This window comes from Cetorhinus maximus, chromosome 11 (genome assembly GCF_964194155.1).
Source record: "Cetorhinus maximus chromosome 11, sCetMax3.hap1.1, whole genome shotgun sequence".
In the NCBI taxonomy this organism is placed as follows: domain Eukaryota; kingdom Metazoa; phylum Chordata; class Chondrichthyes; order Lamniformes; family Cetorhinidae; genus Cetorhinus; species Cetorhinus maximus.
This window is the reverse complement of record NC_135889.1, coordinates 29,043,577-29,055,857: the sequence shown is the minus strand read 5'-3', so window position 1 is coordinate 29,055,857 and position 12,281 is coordinate 29,043,577. Positions and strand designations below refer to the sequence as shown.

Sequence of the window (12,281 nt, the reverse complement as noted above, 5' to 3'; positions counted from 1 at the left end):
TGAGAAGGTAGTAGTGAGCCTTCTCAAAGACAACTAACTTGCTAACCCATTTCAGAGGGCAGCTAAGAATCATCCACATTGCTGGGGCTTTGGTGTCACATATGGGCAAGACTGGGTAAGGATGGCAGCTTTCATTCCTGAAAGGACATTAGCAAACCAGAAAGGTTTTTTTTACAATAATCTAGCAGTTCACAATATTTTAGAGAGACTAACTTTTTTATTCCAGCTTCATCTAATTAACTGATTATAAATTCCCTAACTGCCATGGTGGAATTTGAGCTCATGTTTCTGGATCATTTGTTCAGGTCTTGATGGGATGTCCCACCCCTCCTTAAACAGCTTATATCTCACCACATTTCTATTTCTCTTTAGTTCTGATGAAGAGTCATACAGACTCGAAACGTTAACTCTGTCTTCCTCTCCACAGATGCTGTCAGACCTGCTGAGTTTTTCCAGCTATTTTTGTTTTTGTTACTCAATTGTGTGATAGACAGAATGTCTTTTTGGCTTGACGGCAGTATCGTGTTAGAGGCGAATACCGCTCATGTTGCTAATCTATAGTACATCACTTTGTTGTTGGCAAGGCCGGCATTTGTTACCCATACCTAATTGCCTTTGAGCTGAGTGGCCTACTCGAGCATTTCAGTGGGTGGTTAAGAGTCAACCATGTTGTTGTGAATCTGGAGCCATGTGTGGGCCAGGCCAAGTAAGGATAGATTTCCTTTCCTAAAGGTCATTTGTTTTTTTCATTCTTTCATGGGATGTGGGCATCGCTGGCTAAGCCAGCATTTTTACTGCCCATCCCTAATTGCCCTTGAAGTGGTGAGCTGCCTTCTTCAACCCATGCAGCCCATGTAGTGCAGGTATACCCACAGTGCTGTTAGGGAGTGTGTTCCAGGATTTTGACCCAGCAACAATGAAGAAACAGCGATATAGTTCCAGTCAGGATGGTGTGGGGCTTGGAAGGGAATTTGCAGGTGGTGGTGTTCCGATGCATCTGGTGTCCTTATCCTTCTAGGTGGCAGAGTTCCCAGGTTTGGAAGGTGCTATCGAAACAGCCTTGGTGAGTTGCTGCAGTGCATCTTATAAATGATTCAACCTGTTGCCACTATGCGTCAGTGGTGGAGGGAGTGGATCGAGTGCCAATCAAGTGGGCTGCTTTGTCCTGGGTGCTTTTGAGCTTCTTGAGTGTTGTTGAAACTGCACTCATCCAGGTAAATGGAGAGTATTGTGTCACACTCTTGACTTAGGACCATAGAAAAGTTACAGCACAGAAGGAGGCCATTTGGCCCATCTTGGGTGTCCTCTGGCTGACATGGACAAGTGCCTTTTCTAATCCCACCTTCCTGCATCAGGCCCATAGCCCTGCAGCTTACAGCACTTAAGGTGCAGATCCAGGTACTTTTTAAAACAGTTTAAAGTTTCTGCCTCTACCACCTTGGGCAGCGAATTCCAGACACCCACTACCCTCTGCGTAATAAAGTTCTTCCTCATGTCCCCCCTACACCTTCTGCCACTTATCTTGAATCTATGTCCCCTGGTTCTATAGTTCTCCACCAAGGGAAACAATTTTATCCTGTCCACTCTATCTATTCCCGTCATAATTTTGTACACCTCAATCAAGTCACTTCTCAGCCTTCTTTGTTCTAAGGAAAATAACCCCAACCTATCCAATCTCAAACTTGTGCCTTGTAGATAATGGACAGGCTTCGGGGAGTCAGGTGGTGAGTTATTCCCCACAGAATTCCCAGCCTCTGACTTGCTCTTGTAGCCACAAAAATTATACGGATGGTCCAATTCAATTTCTGGTTAATGGTTATCCCCAGGATGTTGATAGTGGGGAATTCAGCAATGACAATGCTGCTGAATGTCAAGGGGAAATGTTTGGATTCTCTCCTGTTGGAGATGGTCATTGCCTGGCACTTGTGTGGCGCAAATGGTGCTTGCCACTTATCAGCCCGAGCCTGAATGTTGTCCAGGTCCTGCTGCATATGGGCATGGATTGCTTCAGTATCTGGAAATAGTGTTGAACATGGTGCAATTGCAATCATCAGCGAACATCCCCACTTCTGACTTTATGATTTATGAAGGAAGGTCATTGATGAAGCAGCTGAAAATTGTTGGGTCTAAGGAACTCCTGCAGCGATGTCCTGGGACGGAGATAATTGGCCTCCAACAACCACACCATCTTCCTTTGTGCTAGGTATGACGCCAACCAGTGGAGAATTCTACCCCCCCCCGATTTCCATTGACTCCAGTTTTGCTTGGACTGCTTGATGCCACAGCTGGGTTTTTACAACAATCGATGATAGTTTCATGGTCACCATTAATGAGACTAGCTTTCAATTCCAGAATTTATTAATTAATTGAAATTAAACTCTACCAGTTGCCATGGTGGGATCTGAACTGTTCTGTCCTGAGGAGAGGCTGCCACCACAGTGGTGACCCAACTGCAAAGGCTATTTTTAAAATTTTAAATGTGAAAAAGATAGAGAAAGGGAGCTTCCATTTTGGGTACCCTTTTACTCACTTACCATCGTGGCATCCTGCTACTGCATTCAAGCTGGAAAGCCTCCTATGGGCCCTCCAGCTTCGAGTGCCTACCAGCCATCCTTAATTAGACAGCAAGCCCATACTGTGCCCACTGGATGCCTAAATTGGGGAAAATCACAATGAATTGGTTCCCACACAGTGCAGGCTTCTGTCCCCCATTTGAACGTGACAGCAGGATTCAGGAGCCCGCAGTGAAAATCATATCTCTCGTTTCAGAAAAATGCAATTGAAAATTAAAACACAATCTTCCCTCAAACATATCATCTTGTTTAGTACCTAGAGCCCTAATACACATACAAAATGTTAAATGGTAGGAAAAGGTTTTAAGTAAGGAGCAAGGGTTTAACAGAAAGGAAACCAATGTGTCACAAGGAGTAACAGATTGCTGCTAATGATATGTTCTAACAATCTTCTACATTCAAAATCCCTACCTGACAACTCCTCCTACATCAAATCCATTCTTCTTCAACATATTGAAGGCCTTTTCCTGCTCTTGTCGAATAACCTTCTTATCAATCTTAGGATCTGTGGGAACCCTGTATTCTGGGAATTTCCGCACTTTTTTAATGTAGATTCTGCAGCACAAAAAAGGTAAATAGCAGACAAGGTGCACAAATATTAAGTAATAATAACATAGTCCTTCAAAACCTTCTTCAGAAGTAAGCCCAGGTTAAGAACAAGGAGTTCATGGAGGACAAAGTCTCTCAAAGATTTTTGAAGTCATGAAGTCATGCATGTGCCCTTCCTGTGTTGTGCAAAGGTTCTTGAAGTGACATATCAGTTCTCATCTTGCGTTTTAAATTGCGTCTTCAGTGGAAGGAGAGTCTTACTGCTGGGTTGGTATTGGACAAGTAGGTTTGAGCTTATCGCATGGGGTTGATGCTGGTAGATAATTTTAAGATAACTAGTAAATCTCAAGGATTGTTCTGCCTAGGCCTATAAATGGGATCAGAACCTTAAAACAGCCTTGAAATGCTGATTCCTTTGGCAGCCCTCAAACTACATAGCTTAAACATGCTAGTCTAAGAGTGATTTATTATCAAAACATTTAACTTATTAAAATTCAGCTCTTAAGACACAGAAATCTGTTGCCAGGTGTTATAAGAAATTAAAATTCTTGGGCAGCAGTACACAAATCTAAATTGGCACGATGACTACAGGATGCTGCTCCAGTAAGTTTCACTGTAGGATGCACTCAATTAACACTCACACTCGACCAGATAGAATCTGAAAACTTATTTGGTGTGAGAATGCTAATAAGCATATGGCAAAGTAAGCCACTCTCATTTCAGATGTGTTCTGCCAAACTATGCTGACAGCTTTGATTAATTTCTGTGGTTGTGCCCAGAAAGTTAGAAATCAGGTTTATGTCCAAAACATGAGAGAGACTGTCAACTTCTCCACACCCCTCTAACTTGGCTCTAATAAAACAGATGGATTGGTCCACTCAAGACAAGTTCAAAAATCTTGATCCTCTTGTATGCAATTCTTTAACTTATTATTGAAACTGTGTACTGATTGTTTACAACCGAATAGCTGGTTAGGTCAATTTAAAGGGCATTAAGAATCAACCATGTAATGTACAACCAGAAATGCAAGACAGAATAACCATAGCAGGCTCCCTTCCATGAATTCAAATTCACAATTTGCCATGGTGGAATTTGAGCTTAATACCTCAGAATTGCTGGTCCAGTACAATAACCATTACATTTTTGTACCCAATAAATGGTGTAGAAATAGCATTCCTCCAAGGTCACCCCCAAGTCATACACAATCTCCATTTGAATGTATAGTACTGTATATCATCACTGGATTAACATCTCAGAATTGCCTACTTTACACGGCTACCACAAGGGTTGCTGAGGTTTGAAAGGCTGTCCACTAACACATTTTCAAAGCAACTAGTAACAGGTAGTAAATGCAGCCTTACAAAGTTATCTCCATTCAAAGAACAAAAGTTAACTACTTGTAGATGAAGTTGGGGTCAGTGGAATGGGACTTGAACCCAGAATATTGCGACTCAGGAGGCAAGCGTGCCACCAACTGAGCCACAGCCAAACTCTTAAGGATCTGACGAGGATTAGAATTTTAAAATCAAGATATTGCTTGACCAGGAGCCAGTGTAAGTCAATGAGCAGAGGGGTGATAGGTGAAAGGAACTTGGCATAAATTAAGAGACCAGCAGCAGAGTTTTCGATGACCTCACATTACGGAGGCTAGAAAGTGGGAAACCAGTCAAGGGTGCATTGGAATAGTCAAGTCCAGAGGCAGCAAAGGCATGAATGAGGGTTTCAGCAGCATAGGCTGGGACAGGGGCAAAGTTGGCAATGTTCCGGAGGTGGAAAACAGGTGGTCTTAGAGATGGTGCAAATTTATGGTTCAGAAGTTCATCTCAGAGTCAAGTATGGCATAAATTACGAGAAGACTAGTTCAGCCTTAGACAGTTGCCAGGAGAGGGATGGAGTTGCTAGCTAGGGAAAGGAGTTGGGAGCCAGGACTGAAAACAATGGCTTTGGTCTTCCCAACGTTTAACTGGAAGAAATTTCTGCTCATCCAATGCTGAAAATCAGATAAACAGTCTGATAATTTAGTAACAATGGAGGTTGGGCAACACTTGGAGTAATGTGTGCAGTTCTATTGTTCGTAGTCCAAGAGAGCAGCTAGATGGCATGTTGCCTCCAGTGGCACTGCAGTGGAACCCAGAAGCTCAGAAAAGTTACTGAATGGATCAGTTTCAGACAATATAAAAAATAATTGCACATTTGTTCATATTATTTGAGTGGGATTCTTACCGTGCAGCACAAGTTGCCTTATAATGCTGATTTGAGATGCTCTCTTGCTCTATTTTCTTAGGTTGAACTCCTTTTCGCCTTGGTCCAAATTGACATTCCATGACAATGGCCCTACTTCCTGAACGGAGCATATGTACATGGTAAGGTTATAAATCATCCAAATTACACTCTCATGAAACCTGCATAAATTGAATGTTTACAACAGCTGCTTTAAAAATCAGTGTTGTCAGGAAGGGTAAACATGAAGCTGCAACATCCTGCCCAGGCTTCAATGTAAAAATATTGCCCCAAGCGTTACAGAAATGACTGGTGTGTTGTAAGACTGAGGGAATAATAGAAATTACAGTATGGATATATTCCATTTGGCCCAACTTGTCTATGCCAATGTTAATGCCCCATATGACTTTCTCCCCCACATACATCTCAACCTATCAATGTATCCTATTCCTTTAAAAACAATGTACTGTGGATGCTGAAAGCCTGAAATAAAAACAAAGTATCAGAAATGCTCAGCAGGTTCCGCAGTGTCAGTAGAGAGAGGTACAATTAACGTTTCAGGTCTTTGACCTTTCATCTGATCACAGGCCTAAAATATTAACTCAGTTTCTCTCTCCAGAGTGCTGAGTGTTTCCAACATTTTCTGTTTTTATTCTTTCTATTCTTTTCTCCCCTGGGTACTTACCTAGCTTCCCCTTAAATATGAATTACCCTGAGTTAACCAAAATCTAGTCAATTTCATGATCATTTTTTAACTTTAGTATATTTAGTTTCACAAATTGCATGGATGCGATTTGAAACATCAGGTTGCTAGCCAAGTAACATAACCACTATACAATTGCTCTAATTCTAATCATAATTCCTGTTACCTTCATTGGCAACTCTGGTCATTTCCCAAATTGCAAAATACAGTTATAAAAAATGAACACTAATACTTTACAAATTCAACACGGATTGATTTGAAGGTAGGTTTTAAATGTATTGAGTGAGGAATGCATTGAAAATTTTGAAAGTTACTGTAGTGTCAGTTACATTTGTAGCCCAAGGAACAATAACGTACACAACCAAAACTCAAAATTAGGTCCAGATCTCAGTTGGGAGTATCAAGAGGAGGAAAACGACTTTCAAAAAAAGGCATGCATCATAAAATGTTGGAAATCAGAAAGAAAACAGCAGTGTACCTGGCCGGAAGTCTTTCAAACATCTTTGGATATAGAAATTGTGCTACAGGACTAGAGGCTAACACTTGCATTCAAGAAGGGATAAACAGTAACTATAGGCTAGTCAGCCTAATATCAGTAGTGGTGTAATATAAATACTCACTAAGAAAGACATGATGTTAATTAAGGACAGTTAGCATGCATTTGCAAAGTTAAGTCATATCTGACAAATTTAGCAAAATTCTTGAGGACAACAAATATCGCATTAATGATTTTCAAAAGATGTTTGACAAACTCCCATATAAGTTACTTGATTAGGGAGTGTGGTTATCTTTAACAACTCAGGAAGGACAGAGAGTGTCTAGTAGATAGAGCAGCCAAATTTCAGATTACATTTGATTTTGATATATTTGGGGATTTAGAAAAAGGATAAAAAATATTTACTTAATGGTAAAGTTTATGGGATAAAACAACAAAGACACTTAGGGGTTCAGACAGAAATTTTGAATGGAGAGTAGTAAAGCTGTAAAAAAAAAATAGAGGTTTAATAAATAGGAGCTAGTATGCAAATAAGAGTGAAATGCTAAACCAACTAAAAACATTCAGGAATGAATTTCAGGAAGGATGTTCTGGCCCTGGAGAGGGTCCAGAGGAGGTTCACGAGAACGATCCCAGGAATGAAAGGCTTAACATATGAGGAACGTTTGAGGACTCTGGGTATATACTCGATGGAGTTTAGAAGGATGAGGGGGGATCTAATTGAAACTTACAGAATACGGAAAGGCCTGGATAGAGTGGACGTGGGAAAGTTGTCTCCATTAGTAGGAGAGACTAGGACCAAAGGGCACGACCTCAGAGTAAAGGGAAGACCTTTTAGAACAGAGATGAGGAGAAACGTCTAGCCAGAGAGTGGTGAATCTATGGAATTCATTGCCACAGAAGGCTGTGGAGGCCAGGCACTGAGTGCATTTAAGACCGAGATAGATAGGTTCTTGATTAGTAAGGGGATCAAAGGTTACGGGGAGGAGGCGGGAGAATGGGGTTGAGAAACTTATCAGCCATGATTGAACGCCGGAGCAGACTCGATGGGCCGAATGGTCTCATTTCTGCTCCTATGTCTTATGGTCTATTTAAGGCAACAATTTAAAAATCACATCTAATTCTGGGAATCCCACTTTAGGAAGAACGGTGAAAGTATAGAAGAGATTCACTGGGATTATCCTGAACATGAGAAGCTTCAATTATGAGATTATAGGCTGGAATTTTATGGCCCGATCCCAGTGGGAGCTGGGCCGTAAAATGTGGTGAACCGTTCAAAACTCCATTGATTTCAGCATGAACAGAAAATCTTGCCGGCGGGAGGGGCCATAAAATTCCGCCTTATTGGAACTGGATTTTTCTTTCCCCCCAATACAACAGAAAAGGTTTAAAGGAGTTTGGATAGGCCTTTCAAAATTTAGCAGTTCCGATAAGGCTAAAAAAGGAAAACCAATTTTTACTGGTTGGTGAGTTGGTAAGTGGAAAGCATAAATTTATAATCAGCACCAAAAACATGTAGGGAGGGTTCAGATGTTTTTAATGCAAATATTATGGCCATACCAAAAACAGTTGTGGAAGCAGATTACATAATAACTTATAAGGGGAAGTCGACAAATATTTGAGAAGTAAATCATTTTAAGTAGATAGCTCATTCCGAGAACCAGCACGGCATGAGCTGAATAGCTTCCTATAAAATTATACGAGCTGTAAAAAAAAAAATGAACCTGTTGCACTATATTTTAACTCACCTAGGACAATGGTGACATTGACAAAGGCCCAGGACTCTGCTGTTCAGGCATATGAACCGACTTGGAACAACAAGAATTCTAACAATGTGAGTAAAGATATATGAAATGGGCCAAGGAAATTATAAAAAAGTTTTAAAGATATTAATTCAGTTATCTGATAACTGCTAACAAAATATCTCTATTGGAAGGTAACCATTTTCTATCAAGTACCCTATTCTGACCTGCATTGACGAACGGAATTCCATCATATGGTACATATTGAGACTTCCACATCAGCCGGGTAGCAGGTTTAGCAGGGCTTGGAGACTGTCGTGTTCCCCAGACACTTTGCGTTTGCTGCTTATGAACTGTTAATACACTTTCCAATTCAGTTTCGCTTTCACAGTACCCACGATAGGAGTCTCCAATTTTCTGGAATACAAACATTGAACAAAACAGTGAGCAAGCAAGGCATTTATGTTTGGACCATTTTTATGTCTATCCTTTCTTCTTGCCTTCCTCTGCTCCTTTCATCACCACTAACTCTTTACAGACTTAGCTTGATGGCATCAGGCAGCGAGGTGTTCTGGTCAGTCCGCACCTTGAATACTACATTAGTTTTGTTCACTGAGCCACAAGAATCATTGAATGCACAGAAGGAAATCATTCAGCCTGTCGAGTCTGTGCCAGCTTTCTGCAAGGACAATTTAGCTGGTCCCATTCTTTGCCCCCCACTCCCCAATCCCCACTTTTCTCTTTAGCCCTACAATTTTTTTTCCCTTCAGGTGCTTATCCAATTCCCCTTTGAAAGCCGTGATTGAAGTTGCTACCACCGAACCCTCAACCATTGCATTGTGGACCTTTAGCACTCACTGTCTAAAAACATTTTCCTCATCTTGCCTTTGATTCTTTTGTCAAGAACTTTAAATCTGTGTACTAGACCCTTCCACAAATGGGAACAGTTTCTATCAACTCTTCTATATACCTCATGATCTTGAGCACACCTATCAAATCTTCTCTCAACCTTCTCTGATCTAAGAACAATCATAGCTTCTTCAATCCATCCATGTAACTGAGAGCCCTCATCCCTGGAACCATTCTCTAAACTTTTTTCTGCCCTCGCTCTAAAACCTTCACATCCTTCTTAAAGTGCAGTGCCCAGAATTGGACACAATACTCCAGCACAAGCTGAAGCAGTGTCTTATAAAGGTTCATCATAACTACCTTACTTTTGTACAGTGTGTGTACATTTATAAAACCCAGGACCCCAGATGCCTTTTTAACTACTTTCTCAACCTACCCTATTCAATAATTTGAGTACATATATCCACAGGTCCTCATCTTCCTGCACCTCTCCCAGAATTTAGTTTCTATTGCCTCTCTCCTATCACTTTGCACTTCTGTGTTAAATTTCATCTGCCACTTGCCTACACAGCCCACCAGCCTGTCTGTCTTCTTGTAGCCTATCACTCTCCTCTTCACAGTTCACTATACTTCCAAGTTTTGTGTCATCTGCAAATTTTGAAATTATGCCCAGGGGAAATATCTAAACTCTGATCTGCAGTTACACGATGGGAAGAATCCTTACAGTGATGTATAATGCTTAATATAGTAGACAAAATTCATCTTAAGAATTATTTTAATTTAAGTCATGAATGCAGGGCAGAAAACTAGTAAAGGTAAATTATGGACTGGTACCAAAAAGCTTTTCTCAGAGAGTAATCAATATACAATCATGAAGGCAACAACTCTCGAGTCCTTCTTGAAACGGTTATATGCCGTCACGGGGGAAGTTCACAGATTTCTATGAACACATAAAATAGATGGACAAAATGCCCACCCTCAGCTGTAGCCTTGTGATTGCCATGAAATACTCTAAAGAGGTGCATTTTAGTTTACTCAGCTTGAGTGAAAGTCGTTTAACCCCTACGTTCATGCAGGGAAGGTTGGGAAAGGTAATCTGCAAAAACAAAAATTACAGAATATTGTAATCATGTTAATGACCCAGCTAGCACTGACTTTAAAAAAATACTATGTGTTGAAGTTTCTAATTCTGGTGAAGTCAGCGCATAGCACTTATTCACTCCTAATAGAGGTTATGAAGCACCTATACATCACCTATAATCTCAGGCTACTTTTCACAGAGGGATGGGGGAAAGATAACTTTGGGTCACTCTTGCACATCCTCTAGCAGGGAGTTCAGAGCAGTACTCCAGACAAGTTACAGATAGTGCATAGACCAGGAGGGCCAGAGGGGAATGCAGCCTCCTGTCGCATCAACACAGATCCAATACCTAGATCCTCCTCCCACTTGGTGTATAAGATTGCAGAAGTTATAAAAAAAAAAAAATCCTGCAAATCTGAAATAAAAACAGAAACTGCTGGAAATACACACAGGTCAGTATCTGAAAGAGAAAGATAGGTCTCTCCTGAAACATTAACATTTCTTCAGAATTTTTGCACTTTGTTTATGTCTTGATGCATAAATTTCTATCCTATATCCTTCACATATGCATGCACTTATTGTATCTTTAGTGTAGCTTGTTTTGCTTGTGGTTCAAAGCTTTTGATGAAAATCTGTGCTGTCCTGAACATATTGAAAACTTTAAAAAATGCAATTTTAGAAAGGTTTCATCTCGTACTGAAATGCAGCTTACTTGACTCCCTAGAGCATACATTGCACCCAACTGATAAAAATTACTTGAAAGTCAATGCTACTGAAATGGAGATCAACATCTTAAATAAAGGAGAATACAAATAGCTATTCAACCTCACAACTCCGGAGTCGTCGAGCCCAGGCAGGGGTGTTGTGTGGCAGTGGCTGCAATGGGGCAGGAAAATTGTCTTCAACTGTTCTGAAACACAAAAAAAAATATTTAAAGCACTTTTCTACATAATTGTTGAGTAGCAATGTAAAATCAGTGGTACTGTTAAACATAGCCAAGGAAGGCATAGCATACCTTTATTTCATCTTTGCCAGACCCAGATTTAGAGATGTTTTCACTTTTTGCGGGTTGCAAGATGTTCTATTCTCCATTGCTAGCATTCCCCAACCTTAAGTTTCACTGAAGTTTAATTGTACCTGCTCCAACTAGAATCTTGTAACTGTCAAATTTCCTACAGCGTAAGCAGCTCAAAATCTGGAGGCTTAAAATTCATAGCCCCCTCGATACACTACAACTTTAGCTCTGACAGAAATGTGCCATAAGGTTTGCAAATTAAGCTGAGATGCAATTATGTCAGGTCACAGCATTTCACACATGGTCTCTTGGAGACAGAGCCTCTATTCACTATAAATGTGGCCACTGATGCAACAGAGGGTGGGATTGGGACTCTCTACATAGGGAGTTCCTGCTTTCCTCAGAGGATCCTGGTGTTTCTTCAGTGGCAGCATGCCTGGTGAGACCAGGTCCATCAGCCAACTAAAGGCTGGAAGTGGGCCCTATCCAGTGGCCCAAGCTGGAATTGCAACTTAGGTCCTACTTTTGAGGAAAATTATTTTTAAAAATAAGTTAAATTCACAGAAGGAAATAATCTCCTCTTGTTGCTCACTCCAAAAATTTAATGTAGTTAAAACTGGTGTTAACAATTGGGACAATAATAAACTAGTGAGTCAATATTAGTTATTTGATTGCATTCGATCAGCAGCCAACATCCTTAAACATTTTTGAATCAAAATATTGTTTAAGTGGGTAGCACTGTGCTTTGGACCACAAAAACATAGTGCTGGGAATGAAAGAACACAAGTTCTATTCCCACACAAACAGCTCCTAATTTCAGGAATGCCATGTGAAGTAACACTGAAGTCAGGCATCTCTACATGGTTGGTGAGATTTTTTTTTCAGTACAGGACTTCTTTATCAAATCATCCTTGGGCCGCTGTTGACGGCATATTGGTCATCTGCCTCAACTGAACCAAAAAATCTGGATAACCAAGAATGAAGAACATGTGAGGGAGAAAAAAAATTGTAAGAGCTACTTCATTGAAGGTACTGCATGATCGCCTTCAAAGA

At 40.6% G+C, this 12,281-nt stretch overlaps 1 protein-coding gene across 5 annotated transcripts in view; it reads right to left on the bottom strand.

Annotated features, from left to right (window-relative positions):
- LOC144686461 (calcium-responsive transcription factor-like) overlaps nt 1-12,281 on the bottom strand; it is a 55,136-nt gene that overhangs the window by 23,834 nt on the left and 19,021 nt on the right. For all 5 annotated transcript variants that reach the window (XM_078551709.1, XM_078551712.1, XM_078551711.1 and 2 more), the window contains exons 7-10: nt 11,039-11,123; nt 8,511-8,700; nt 5,346-5,463; nt 2,985-3,128 (exon numbers count right to left, since the gene is read on the bottom strand). In XM_078551709.1, the coding sequence (XP_078407835.1) occupies nt 2,985-3,128; nt 5,346-5,463; nt 8,511-8,700; nt 11,039-11,123 (537 nt within the window). The remainder of the gene's footprint in view (nt 1-2,984; nt 3,129-5,345; nt 5,464-8,510; nt 8,701-11,038; nt 11,124-12,281) is intronic.